Source organism: Labeo rohita, chromosome 15 (genome assembly GCF_022985175.1).
Source record: "Labeo rohita strain BAU-BD-2019 chromosome 15, IGBB_LRoh.1.0, whole genome shotgun sequence".
NCBI lineage: Eukaryota > Metazoa > Chordata > Actinopteri > Cypriniformes > Cyprinidae > Labeo > Labeo rohita.
The window spans coordinates 16,938,117-16,951,095 of NC_066883.1; the positions used below are offsets into that span (position 1 = coordinate 16,938,117).

General features: G+C 34.2%; 1 protein-coding gene across 1 annotated transcript; it reads right to left on the minus strand.

Annotated features, from left to right (window-relative positions):
* Positions 1-5,132: 5,132 nt before the first annotated feature.
* On the minus strand, positions 5,133-9,773 carry si:ch211-229d2.5 (zona pellucida-like domain-containing protein 1). Its single transcript, XM_051129892.1, has 10 exons — positions 9,562-9,773; positions 9,255-9,475; positions 8,989-9,173; positions 8,330-8,402; positions 8,140-8,237; positions 7,972-8,052; positions 6,338-6,506; positions 6,121-6,229; positions 5,978-5,998; positions 5,133-5,890 (listed from the first exon to the last, which is right to left on the minus strand). The coding sequence occupies exons 1-10, from the start codon at positions 9,653-9,655 to the stop codon at positions 5,751-5,753; spliced, it is 1,191 nt and encodes a 396-aa protein (XP_050985849.1). The 5' UTR covers positions 9,656-9,773; the 3' UTR covers positions 5,133-5,750.
* Positions 9,774-12,979: the final 3,206 nt, after the last annotated feature.

Genomic DNA, 12,979 nt, shown 5'->3' on the forward strand with positions numbered 1-12,979 from the left:
TTTTAAACTTTCCATTAGGGCTGTCACTAACGATTAGTTTGGTAATTGAGTAATCAGTCGATTATCCTGATAGCATAATTGGATATTTATACCTACTTTTTTGAACAGTGAACAATAGCCTGTAGAATGACTTTAAATGCATATATAATAGCAATGCGGCAATAATAATTAGTTCAAATAAAGTATCAAAAGCAAGTAATCATTTCATTTTATTGAACAAACAGTTAAAATTCATAGGCCTGGTTTCTCAGACAGGGCTTAGACTAAACCAGGATTAGGCCATAGTTCAATTAGGACATTTAAGTCATTTTTATAAACGTGCCTTAGAAAAAAACATCACTGGTGTGCATCTTGAGACAAAACAAAGGCACTGACATGTTTTAAGATCAGTCAGTGCACGTTAAGTTAAAACAGCTCAGATTTACATTTTAGTCTGGGACTAGGCTTAAGCCTCGTCTGTGAAACCAGGGGATAGTGTATTATCAACAAAGAACTAATGCACATTATGCATTATAACAAATGCCTGCAGAGGGCCTTGACGATTGTCGAACTTGTATATTTTGCTGATTATTGCTGCTGAAAATGGTCAGTTGGACTGGGAAAAAAACATTTGGAGTGCTACAGACTGCCAAAAGTTATAACAAACCAAGGAGAAAAGTGCAAAAAACTGTCTGAGGAACAAAAGGCGATTGTGGTTCGCCAAATTGAACCAGGATCAGGGCAAGAATCTTGACAACATTGAAGAACAGCTTGTTCTGATCATTTCCAGTCAGGTAGGTGAAATATTAGGCTAATATCTTAATTAATACTACCCGTATGTATCTTTACCACCTGCAATATTTAGTTTGTCAAAATATTGCGCCCTTTCCTGCTTACTAAGTTTTTTTCTATATGATTTAGTGGCTTCCACACATATTATCTGTAATTTAGACAGCATAAATTAGCAAGGAATATTTAGTGGTATATTAACCGTGCAACCCATACTGTTGTTTACATCTGAGTATCTTCAATATGGCCGCACATCCAGGTAACTGACTAAATGGTGACGTGAGTGCAAACCCTCTATTTTGTTATCAAATAAATGCAGAATAAGGGAGTTTCTTTAAAAAACATTAAATATCTTACAGACCCCAAATTTTTGAACAGTAGTGAATAGTAATGTCATAAAATGAATGTCTGTTTTATGTCTGACATTATAGATATATGTACTCAGAAACTTAAATTAAAAATGATAAAATACACTCTATGACAACAACAGTGTTTAAAGCTGCTGTTCTCTCAAAATCTAAATCAAGAGTTACTCTCATTCATCATTTGCAAGACAAAAAGAAAAACAAAGAAAACGTCTTAAATACTATGTGTTTTAAGAGCTCGTAATTTTTTGATACCATCAGCATTGAACAGATTAAATTACAGGTTGTTTGCAGTGAGGAGTTGTTATTTAGTCTAGGGCCCTTTGTCTGGGGATTTGCCCCTTAACATTTTGTTTGGTTAATTTTCCAGTAGCTGATTTTCTCATTTCCTCATACTCGGAACAAAACAATTGCCATTATCTCGAGAAAAAAAAACAAACAAAAAAAAAAAAAAAAAAGGCTTAACCCAGCATCATAGCAATATTGCACAGTATCTAATAGACTGAGTGTTTCATTCACTGCTAATGTTTTACCCACAGTCTCCAGAGACAGGCGGCGGCAGATAGGCCCATCTGTCTGGATATGGTACAGTGCATCAATGTTTCATGATTCCTTTCCTGTCTGGTAATTTCTTGCAAACTCCATCTCCCGAAATGACACTACTTGTCTATTTTAAATATATCTTCTCCATTAATTAGCTTAACCCTGCCATGCAATTTAACATTACATGAAATTGCATCATAGAGAATTCCATTACGACACAATAAATCACCACTCACATATTACTTTTAGCCACTGCAATTAGCACATTGCATTGCAATTGAAATGAAGTCATCTTTCTTTCTAACTAATAAGGTCACGCCCGCATCCTCTGAAGATCCTCCGCCCAGTGTCATCTCAGCAGACGTTCCCATTTCTCAGGTAATGCTCCTGATGACAACCCCACTCACACACAATTAGAGATTTACCCAGTGGAGGACTAGCATATTTACTTCTCATATCCCATTGTCCCATGCCATATTTTATTCTCATGCATTAACTATCCTCATCACCATATAATGAAAGTCATTTTACTATGCATTTATCATGACCTACTTAGCACCATGTAAATTTTTAATTTGCAGTGGCTCTGACATTACAGCAAGGCATCCTTAATATCACTCTAATACATCTTATCGTACAAAACGCTTCTTACAGAATTAATTTGAGGGGATATGTTGTATGAACAAACATTAGGCTAATTTACCTGTTTACCCAGAGTGTTGGTACTGTTTGTGTACTGGTACATATGAAAGCACCTCCAGTTATGAGAATATGACTAATGTCCTTTTTTTATCTGAAATGAGAGCTATGCTTACACAGGCATCAATAATCAAACAATAACACAATAATCTGAAAAGGAAATTGCCAAACAACATTTTCCAGTTACGCTCTTACAGCAACAATAAAGTTGATAGCCTACTTCTACATGATCCACATTATTTTTTTATGTAGGAGCGGGCCTGGCCATTTGTAAATTTTATGGGTTTGGCTTCCGGTCTCATCCGTGTCCATCTATTTTCAGCTGTACAAAACAGCTCATTTTGCTGCTTGATATTGCAAATTGGTGTGTCTTACCCATAGACTGTAAAAAATATGGACGTAGTGCCTGTGACATCACCCGTAGGTGATGCTCTTAGTGCACGGGAGTCGGGCGTTGCCATCTTGGAATCGCGTCACTGCACGTCACAAAGAGGCGGAACGTGGGTGGAGCTGGTTGCTGAAACCACGCCCACCTAGCGTGATGGTGCTGACAGCAGGGGCAACCCGCCTGTCACTCAAGTGGCCACGCCCTAAATTATGCAGAACTTCAGGGCTTAATATAATTTAAATGGATATGTTATAAAAAGTCACCCCCCTCACAGTTGACATGAAGGGCAAAATTAGCTATATAGACCAAAACCGCTTTTTGTACCAGCCTGTAAACATATTTTTTTCTGCTATAAAGTTGGGCATTTTAACAGGGGGAGTCTATGGGATTGACTTCTTTTTGCAGCCAGTCGATGAATTGCAGTTTTAGTCACTTCCGTGTTGGCTTCAAGAGGGAGACCGGGAGGTTGCCCCTTGGTCTTACCATATTATTTTAATGTATTGTCTTAATTATGAACACACTGCTTTGTAGTGCGAACAGTTTTAATATTAACTGCATGTTGTTATTCTTCTCGTTATTTTAATTAGCGGCTAATGAACCAGATGTCTCGCCCATAGGCTTACTTCTGCTTTGAAGAATAAGGTGGAGACATTTAAGATTTTATATTATGATTGTAAAATATATTTTTATAATAAAATACAATATACTAACAGTTTGTAGCTTTGAATAGAGCATTGTTTGTGCATTTCTACACTGCAGCTTATTTTTTAAAAACTTGTAAGCAGACGAAAAGGGAGGTAATATAGTGAGGACTGGAAATTAAATTAAATAAATTTTTATTTCATTCAAATTTAATTTTTTTGTGAGTTGTACATTACCAGTCAAAGGTTTTTTTTATTTTTTTTTTTTTTTTTTTTAAGAATTCTCTTCCTGCTCGCCAAGCCTGCATTTATTTAATCCAAAATAGAGCAAAAGCAGTAATATTGTGAATCATTTTTACTACTTAAAATAACTGCTTTCTGTTTTAATATATTTAAAAAACTTATTCCTGTGATCAAAGGTGAATTTTCAGCATCATTACTCCAGTCTTCAGTGTCACATGACCCTTCAGAAATCATTCTAATATGCTGATTTGCTGTTCAAGAAACATTTTTATTATTGTTATTATCAATATTTAAAACAGTTCAGTATATATTTTTTTCAGGATACTTGATGAACAGACAGATCCAAAGATCAGCATTTATCTGAAATAAAAAAAAAACTTGTGACATTTTACACTATACCATTTAAAATCTTGGAATACCTGGGAGAGAAATTATAAAGATTAATACATTGGTATTTAGCAGGGGTGCTTTAAATTGATCAAAAGTGATGATAAAGACATTTATAATGTTACAAAATATTTCTATTTCAGATAAATGCTGTTCTTCTTAACTTTCTATTCATCAAAGAAACCTGAAAAATTCTACTTAGCTGTTTTCAGCATAATAATAATAATAAGAATAATTTGAGCAGCAAATCAGAATATTTAAATGATTTCTGAAGGATCATGTGACTGGAGTAATGACGCTAAAATTTCAAGTTTGAAATCACAGTATTAATTACATTTTAATATATTTTCAAATAGAAAACAGTTATTTTAAATAGTAAAAATATTTCAAAATTTTACTGTTTTTGTTGTACTTTGGAAGAAATAAATACAGACTTGGTGACTTTTTAAAAAAACATTAAAAATCTTACTGTTCAAAAACTTTTGGTAGTGTATGTTACCTCTGGATCATTGTTTCTTATATTCATGTTTCGTTGTTTACTCGTTATATTGTTGTTGTTGATAACAATAGTTCTGAGTTGTATTCATCTCTATTTACTTACATTACCTATTTACTCTATTTACAGGTATAAAAAAACTTTTAATGTGCGAGGCTTCCAGTGTAATCCGCTTCCAGTTATTTTCGCTGTACTGGTACTTCTTACCATATTATTTTTATTCGTCGTTGCAAAATATATATCTAAAACAAAGATAATACGAATACAAATATATATTTAAACCACACAGAAACAAAAATATTTTGAGTATGTAGGCCCTATATTTACGTGAAGGATAATGCATTTTTGAGACTGCACTTTTGTTTTGACTCTTTAGAGTGGGTCAGCAGTAAAACTATAAAAACATCAACTAAAACAGTGTTTTGTAAAGTTAACTTAAAGAAACACCATTTTTGCAATTGACTAAAACATTATTCTGCATGTAAAGGGTTTCTGAGTTTTTCCAAACAATGGTGAGGCTCCCCCTAGTGGTGCTGCGTTTTAACAGGAGAGGAAATGAGACTGTTCTCACAATCCTACAAGCCTTTATTAATGACATTGCATGCAATAAAAGTACAAACTCAACAAATAAAAACAAACATGTTTCACAAGACAACTGTCTGAATTTGTAACATATCACATATGCGGAAGTACCTGAAATAAGCATGCTTATAATTCCCTTTTCCAAAAACCAATCTTTCCTTCCACATAAGAAACAAGTTTGTTAAATCAAAGCAAGGCTCTTCATGCAGCTGTTGTAATAACTTTATGAAATGATGTCTTTCATCTGCTCTTTTAAAGCTGTCAATCCTAAAGCCTTGAATCTTGAGATACATTACGATAAATCGCAGTTTTAAATGTATAAAATGCTTTATCCGTACAAATATCTTCTCAATGCGTATGATCCTCTTTCTCACACCAAATGCATCTCTGTACATGTTTGCTTTAAAATGAAATGTCATTTAAACAATTCTGTCTTTAGTATATAAGTTATTATATAATAAACTTGTCTTTTTTTGGTTGCAGTATTTGCATTTCAAATGACAATCGTGTTGTCTGCTATGCCGACAAAGCTTTTTAATTTAAAAAGTCAGATATTAATAATATGGATCCCCAGTTCCCACCTCCACCAGTGCTGTTGTATTGGTCCTACGCGAAAAGAGCTCTGGGATCGCGGGAAGTTAACGCAGCATCCTGAGTTTGCGGTAAAACGACACGGCCATGAGGGCAGCGACGGTGCCCACAATGACGAGGACGGCAAGAGCGATGCCCAGTCCTACAGACGCCCCGTTACCGCTGTCCTTCTGTGCACTGCTCACAGCTGTACAGGAATAAAGGAGATGGCGTGTTATTACCAAATTTTCTAGCATTCTTCTGTAAGTTAATCACGTTGATTAGGGAGGCTTACCTTGATCCTTAGTGGCAAGAGCTGAAAGAAAGAACAGTTTGCAGTTATTATTATTTAGCTAGGAGCCTTGAAAATCCTTGCACTATATAAAATGCTTTTTTCCATATATTATTTAAGGATAGTGAGGTAGAAGAGAGCCATACGGGTTTCTGATGCGGTCTTGATAGGTCCTGAGGTGATGAGGGTTGTGTCTGAGACGCCATCTTTAATTGTCGTTGTCTGGATTTCCCTTCTCCTCCTCCTGTTGCATTGCTGGTCAGTGAAAATGGAGGAGGGTTAAATAATAAAGCAGGACATATTTATCTGTTCATTCAGTTACGACCTCAATTCTTATAGGCCAGTTTAAAGAGCGTGTGGTACCTTGAACTGGGCGCAGGTGCTGGTTTCACAAAGCCTGGTGATGCAGTGGAGGTAGTAGGTGGAAATGGTCTGATTCTGCTGCTCGACAAAGCGGAAGGCCGGGAAGCTGAAGCGAGCCTTCTGACTGTTTCCATTCTCCAACATGGTGGTAAACTGATCCTGTGAGCACCTTTAAGAAAAGGAGAGGAGGAGAATTTCACACATGACCAATGAATTTCCATGGCTTTGTGGATTTGTTGAGTTTATAAAATAATAAAATAAGTAGAGATTCTAAAACAACAATTTCTGATGAAATATTATTTATTTATTTTTTTTACATTTTACTTTATTTTTATTTATATTATTGAGTATGACTATAGAACATATATAATATATAAAATAAATTAGACAACCAATGAATTTCCATTGCTTTGTTGAGTTTAAAGAATAATTTTGTAGAGATTCTAAAACAACAAATTCTAATTGATAAAATATTATATAAATAATTACTTTTTTACATTTAAATTTAATTAAATTTTTAGTTATGTTATTATGAATACAGAATATATAAAATAAAATAGACAACCAATAAATTATATTATTTAAATGAATTATTTTTGACATTTTAATTTAATTTATTTTTTATTATATTATTTAGTATACATATAGGATATATGAATTTCCATGGCTTTGCCCATGAGTATATTTAAAATAAGTTTATAGAGACAAAACAATTTTAATTGATGAAATATTCTTTTAAATAATTTATTTTTTTGTAATATTATTTATTTTGACCAATGAATTTCCATGGCTTTGTGGCTTTGTTGAGTTCATAAAATAATTCTGTAGAGACTCTAAAACAACTATTTCTAATTGATGAAATATTATTTAAATTCATTATTTTTTACATTTTAATTTAATCGTATTTTTTATTATATGATTTAGTATGAATATAGAATATAAGAACTTCCATGGCTTTGCTTGTGAGCATTTAAAATAATTTTATGGAAACTAAAACAATTTTAATTGATCAATTATTCTTTTAAATAATTTTTTTTTTATTATTATTTATTTAGAATATTTATTATTTAAGTATAGTATATAAAAAAATTAATTAGATGACCAATGAATTTCCATGGCTTTGTTAAGCTTATAAAATAATTCCGGAGAGACTCTAAAACAAAAATTTTGAATATAAGAAATGTTATTTAAATTAATTATTTTTTACATTTTAATTTAACTTAATTGTTTAAATATTATTTAGTTTGAATATAGAATATCTGAATTTCCATGGCTTTGCTCGCAAGTTTTTAAAATAATTTTATAGAGACTAAAACAATTTTAACTGATGAAATATTCTTTAAAATAATGTCTTTTTTATAACATTATTTAGTTATAATACATATTATAAATATAGTAAATATAAAATAAATTAGACAACCAATTGATCTTCCATGGCTTTGTGAATCTCGTATAGACTCAAAAACAACATTTGTTATTCTGATATATTCACACTTTTTAAAAGTTATATTGATTATATTAACTATTAATTTAATATAAAAATAGAAATAAGTAAAATATAAAATAAATTATATTATAAATGTTATTTTTAACATTCTCTCAAAATTCAAAAATTGACTTTTTTTTAGACTTACGGGACAAAGAGGTTGAAAAAGGTTGAATTGGTGGGTAAGGCAGAGATAGAGGCATAGCATCGATCCAGCAGAACATGATACCTGTGAAGGAGGAGGACAGAATCAGCCAGTTTCTACATTAACTAATGGAGGCATATCTTAAAAGAAACATCATCAAACGCTACTCACTGTGAAGTCAAGTTTGCTGCAATGACTTGCACGTAGATTCTGGTTCTGAGTTCAACACCAATAGCTGGGATAACGAGTGGAGTTGTGTAGTTTACATCCTAGAGACACAATAAAGTTACAGACGCAATATGAAATACATAGCCTACAGATTTTGGAAACTGGGAAACTTTTTCCCTCATTGCGTATTTACTTTGAAGAGCTGCATGCTTAAAGTGCTGATGAAGCTACCATTGTTGTCAATCACTGCAATGGAGGAGGACGACCTGAAGAGGGAGGTAAAGTTTAGAGATTACAAGTGATACATAGTTAGAGCCCATGAAAATACTCACTCTTAAGTTCAGAATGTCAACAGGCTGCATTTTTGATACTGTACATCAAGTCTCCTATGCTCACCAAAGCTGCATTTAACTGCCATTTAAAATGATCACTTTCTAATTTAATATATTTTAAAATATAATTTCTTCCTTTGAGGGTAAAGCTAAATTTTCAGCATCATAACTCCAGTCACACAAGTCCGTCAGAAATCATTCTAACACACTGATTTGGTGCTCAAGAAACGTTTATTATTATTATCAATGAAAACAGTTTAATATTTTAGTGGAAACTGATACATTTTTCATTCAGGATTCTTTAATGACTAGAAAGTTCAATAAAAAAGCATTTCTTTGAAATAGAAATATTTTATAACAGTTTCTAATGCATGCTCGTTGATTAAAAAGCCAGAATATGAGCCAGTCCAAAAGTTCACTAAAACGCTGACTAGACTGGGAGACTAGCTAAGACCAGTTTAGTCTGGTTTAGGGTTTTTGTATTAAAAATGAATCTATTAAGAGAGTTAAAAGAGCTTACACATCAACTTGTGTATTGTTGATCAGGTACTCGAGCGGATATGCACAGGAGTAAAAGTAACTCAGCTCGGCGTTGTAGGTCACTGTTCCTATTGTGGGGTCGAAAGATCTGACCACCCCACTGATGTTCACCGTCTGGATGTTGGAGAAGTCCGAGAAGATGCCGGTCCCGGGAGCGCTGGTGGTCTACAAATCAAGACTACCTCGTTAGTGGGGCAAATTCACATCAGAGAATACTTAATAACTGTAAATTAGTGTAATACTCACACGGAAGATGCTGCCACAGGCGTCTAATTGTCGTAGCGGGAAGCTGAAACGCACGACTGGAGGATTGGCAGTCGCATCCAGCGTTCCCCGACACAACGGATCATTTGCGATTTTATTCAAAATCAACAAACTCTCGTTATATCCGGTGTAAATGACCGGGCAAACCTGGATGGCCAATTTTATAGACTCGGTCCCGCAGTACACTGAGATGTCTGTGTAGGCTGTAAGACAAAAACATGTCTTTCTTATAACATTTTTTCAGTGCAATAATTATTTTAGACAAAACCTTGAAGGACAATAGGCCTACCTGGAAGCCTGTAGTAAGACCCACACTCACTAGCAGTAAGAGCCAGGTGGCCTTTAACCAGCGCACCCAAAATCAAAAGGCTGAGTAGTACCATGTCAGCTATCTGCTCTTCATCAATGTCCAAAAATGACGGTTAGATGATTCTCAGCTTTCCAGAGAAAATCTCGAAGAGCTCCTGAAGGTATCCTTGCTGTAAAAGATCCTTTATCTTCTCAAAGTCACTGCTGGATTAACTCTGACAGGCTTCAGACTGTTATTTATATATGTATGAGCGTGTAGGATGAGTTTGTTTGATTACTTCCGCAGTATTGGGCCAAAACAAGGTCATTTGCTATTCGGTATGGTTGCTTGAGCTCTCACGAACAATTCACTTTTGTGGATAAGGTGCCAGTACCTTGAGGCAAACCTTGAAACCTTACACATCACCTTTAAAGTTAGACCATAAACAATGACCACTGTCTTTGTCATCTTGTACACCCTGAAACATATTAACATGTAATTTAATAAACCAAGTACAAACTCTTTTGTAGACGTACACAATATGTGGGATGTCCTGGCTTCTCTTTGGACATTAAAGTCTGTCAGTCTGACCTCTGACCTTGGAAGCCTTTTAGGAGATTTGTTAGCTTAAAGGAGTAGCTCACTTCCGGGACCAAAAAATTACAAATAATGTACTCACTCGTTGTCATCCAAGATGTTTATGTCTTTCTGTCTTCAACTGTAAAGAAATTATGTTTTTTGAGGTTGGAGGAGAAAATTAGATGGGAGTTTTTCGACATAACTGTATTGACCCGGATTACACAGAGAACACATGCGCATCGCAGAGCTAGACAAGACGAGCATTTGAGGTTAGGTTAAGTGTATACATTTTAAATTTTTAGACAATGATCGATCGTTTAGCTAGATAAGACCATTATTCCTCAGCTTTTGTTTTTTCGAGCCCTTTGAAGCTGCATTTAAAATGCATTTTGGAAGTTCAAATTCACAAGCACCATAGAGGTCCACTATTTGGAGAAATATCGTGAAATGCGTTCCTCAAAAACAATTGAAGAAAGACATGAACATCTTGGATGACAAGGAGTTGAGAACATTATATGTACATTTTTGTTCTGGAAGTGAACTACTCCTTTAAAATCTTGATGGTCACTGCATGAAATCACAAATATGGTGATGGTTTATACACTGTATGTTTGTGGTTGTGATAGTGATTGTTGAAGAGATTAATTGTGGAACACAAAAAATATATTTTGAAATGCAGTGGCATCCAAAACAACATTGGACTCTACTGACTTTCATTACATGTGAGTCATTCAGGTTTGGAGCAACGTGAGGGTGAGTAAATTATGGCAAATTGTTCATTTTTGGTTGAATTATCCCTTTGAGAGTACACCTACGAATGAACAACAATTTAGTCATTCTAAAGCTTTTTGAATAGTAGAGTTTCCATGAAAATGCTAGAGCTTTGGATTCTACCTTTGCTTGTTATCAACAGCTAATGAGGTGAAATCTGTGACTGGTAACCTGGGGGTGTTACGTTTAATGTGAAAATGAGGTACAAATTTGTAGAAAATACCAATGGAATTGTAATATGAACCTGTCAGCTGAGCTACCTGGGAAGGACAACACTTTTTCTAATTAGGGTCAAATCAGTGTATTGGGTGTTGTCCTTCTTCTATTGTCAAGGACACAAAACCATGGAAAATGTTACAGACCATGGCCATGACGTATTCATCTTAGCAAAACAATGCTGTGGACTTTACACACACATGAAAGCAAAGACCTCAGCCAACATAAGGAATGAGAGGGAGATAAATAATCATTGCATCAGATTTTTCTATCTTTTGACTCGCTGAAGGCCCTGCAGTAATCTGGGATTATGTAGACAGAATGCAGATTGTGGAGATCTACAGTGGCACTGTGAGAATTAAATTGGTGGTTTGTGTCTGTGTTGTGTTTTCAGTGTCATTTCTTGTGGCTGAATAAAAAAAGATTGTGTGATTTCAGGTATGGAATATGTTGCAAATTATCTATAAAACTGATACAAATGCAGAAAAATGAGCAACAAGTAGTGAAATGAGACATCAATTTGAATAATTTTTATAACAAAACATTAAAAGTGTGTGCAGCTGACAAAATCTATTTGGGAAAAACATCAGGTTGTACTTATTTACAGTTTTAATAATAAAAAAGTCATAATGGCACATCAATTTAATAACACTATAAATGTATAATCTAAAAATGTATATTTTAAACTACAAAAACAAATTTGTCCAGGATAACAGTGTGTGCAGCATGTTGTTTAGCATTGAAGATCATTGCGATTTAACCCTCTGTTTGTAAAAATAAACCAAAAATGTACTAAACTTTCATAACTGGGCATTTGTTGTGGTATTTACTCTAATCTGTTGCTGTCAACTAGTATTTAGGATAACCTCATTTAGTCCTTTTTTTATCGATTCTTATTCTACTCATTGCACATATACATTGCATACTCACAGTTTAAAAGATCAACAAGAATTCATAAAGCAAATAATCTACAATCCATATGTGAACATCTACATTTGTTTTGTGCTTTGCACTTCAAGACATAAAGGATCACAGACCCTGAAACAGATAGTAACAAACTGAGGTATTTTAAAAGGGACTAGATTTAAAGGAGAAGTCCACTTCCAAAACAAAGATTCACATATAATGTACTCATCCCCTTGTCATCCAAGATGTTCATGTCTTTCTTTCTTCTGTTGTAAAGAAATTAAGTTTTTGAGGAAAACATTTCTGCATTTTTCTCCATATAATAGACTGGTACGGTGCCCCAATTTTGAACTTCCAAAAAGCAGTTTAAATGCGGCTTCAAGCGATCCCAAATGCGGTTGTAAACGATCCCAGCTGAGAAAGAAGAGTCTTATCTAGCGAAACGATGTGTGATTTTCATTAAAAAATACAATTTAAACAGAGAGAACATGAGATGGGAGTTTTTCGACATACCCAAACTGTCATGAACCGGAACAAAAACAGTCCAAGCAGAGTAAGACAAGATGAGCGTTGGCATTAAAAAGTATATAAATTGTATTCATTGTATCATTTCACTAGATAAGACCCTTCTTTCTTGGCTGGGATCATTTGAACCCACATTTTAACTGCATTTTGGAAGTTCAAAATTAGGGCACCATACCAGTCCATTATATGAAGAAAAACGCTGAAATGTTTTCCTTAAAATAACATAATTTCTTTATGACTGAAAAAAGAAAGACATGAACATCTGACAAGGGGGTGTAATAATTTTTTGGTGAATTGTCATTCTGGAAGTGAAGTTCTCTTTTAAGGATGTGCGATATACCAGTAGACATGATTAACCGGTAGAAATTTGTCAGCCGGTAGAGATTTTGGACAATCGTCTCTATCGTGGTGCTACGCGGTC

Bases quoted from the DNA above. Each gene is read 5' to 3' on its own strand.
- si:ch211-229d2.5 (XM_051129892.1), bottom strand. From the start codon at position 9,655: ATGGTACTACTCAGCCTTTTGATTTTGGGTGCGCTGGTTAAAGGCCAC. The intron at 8,238-8,329 runs GTAAATACGCAA...TTGTGTCTCTAG, and splicing joins TAAGCATGCAGCTCTTCAAA to GATGTAAACTACACAACTCC. The intron at 6,230-6,337 runs GTACCACACGCT...TTCACTGACCAG, and splicing joins GCACCTGCGCCCAGTTCAAG to CAATGCAACAGGAGGAGGAG.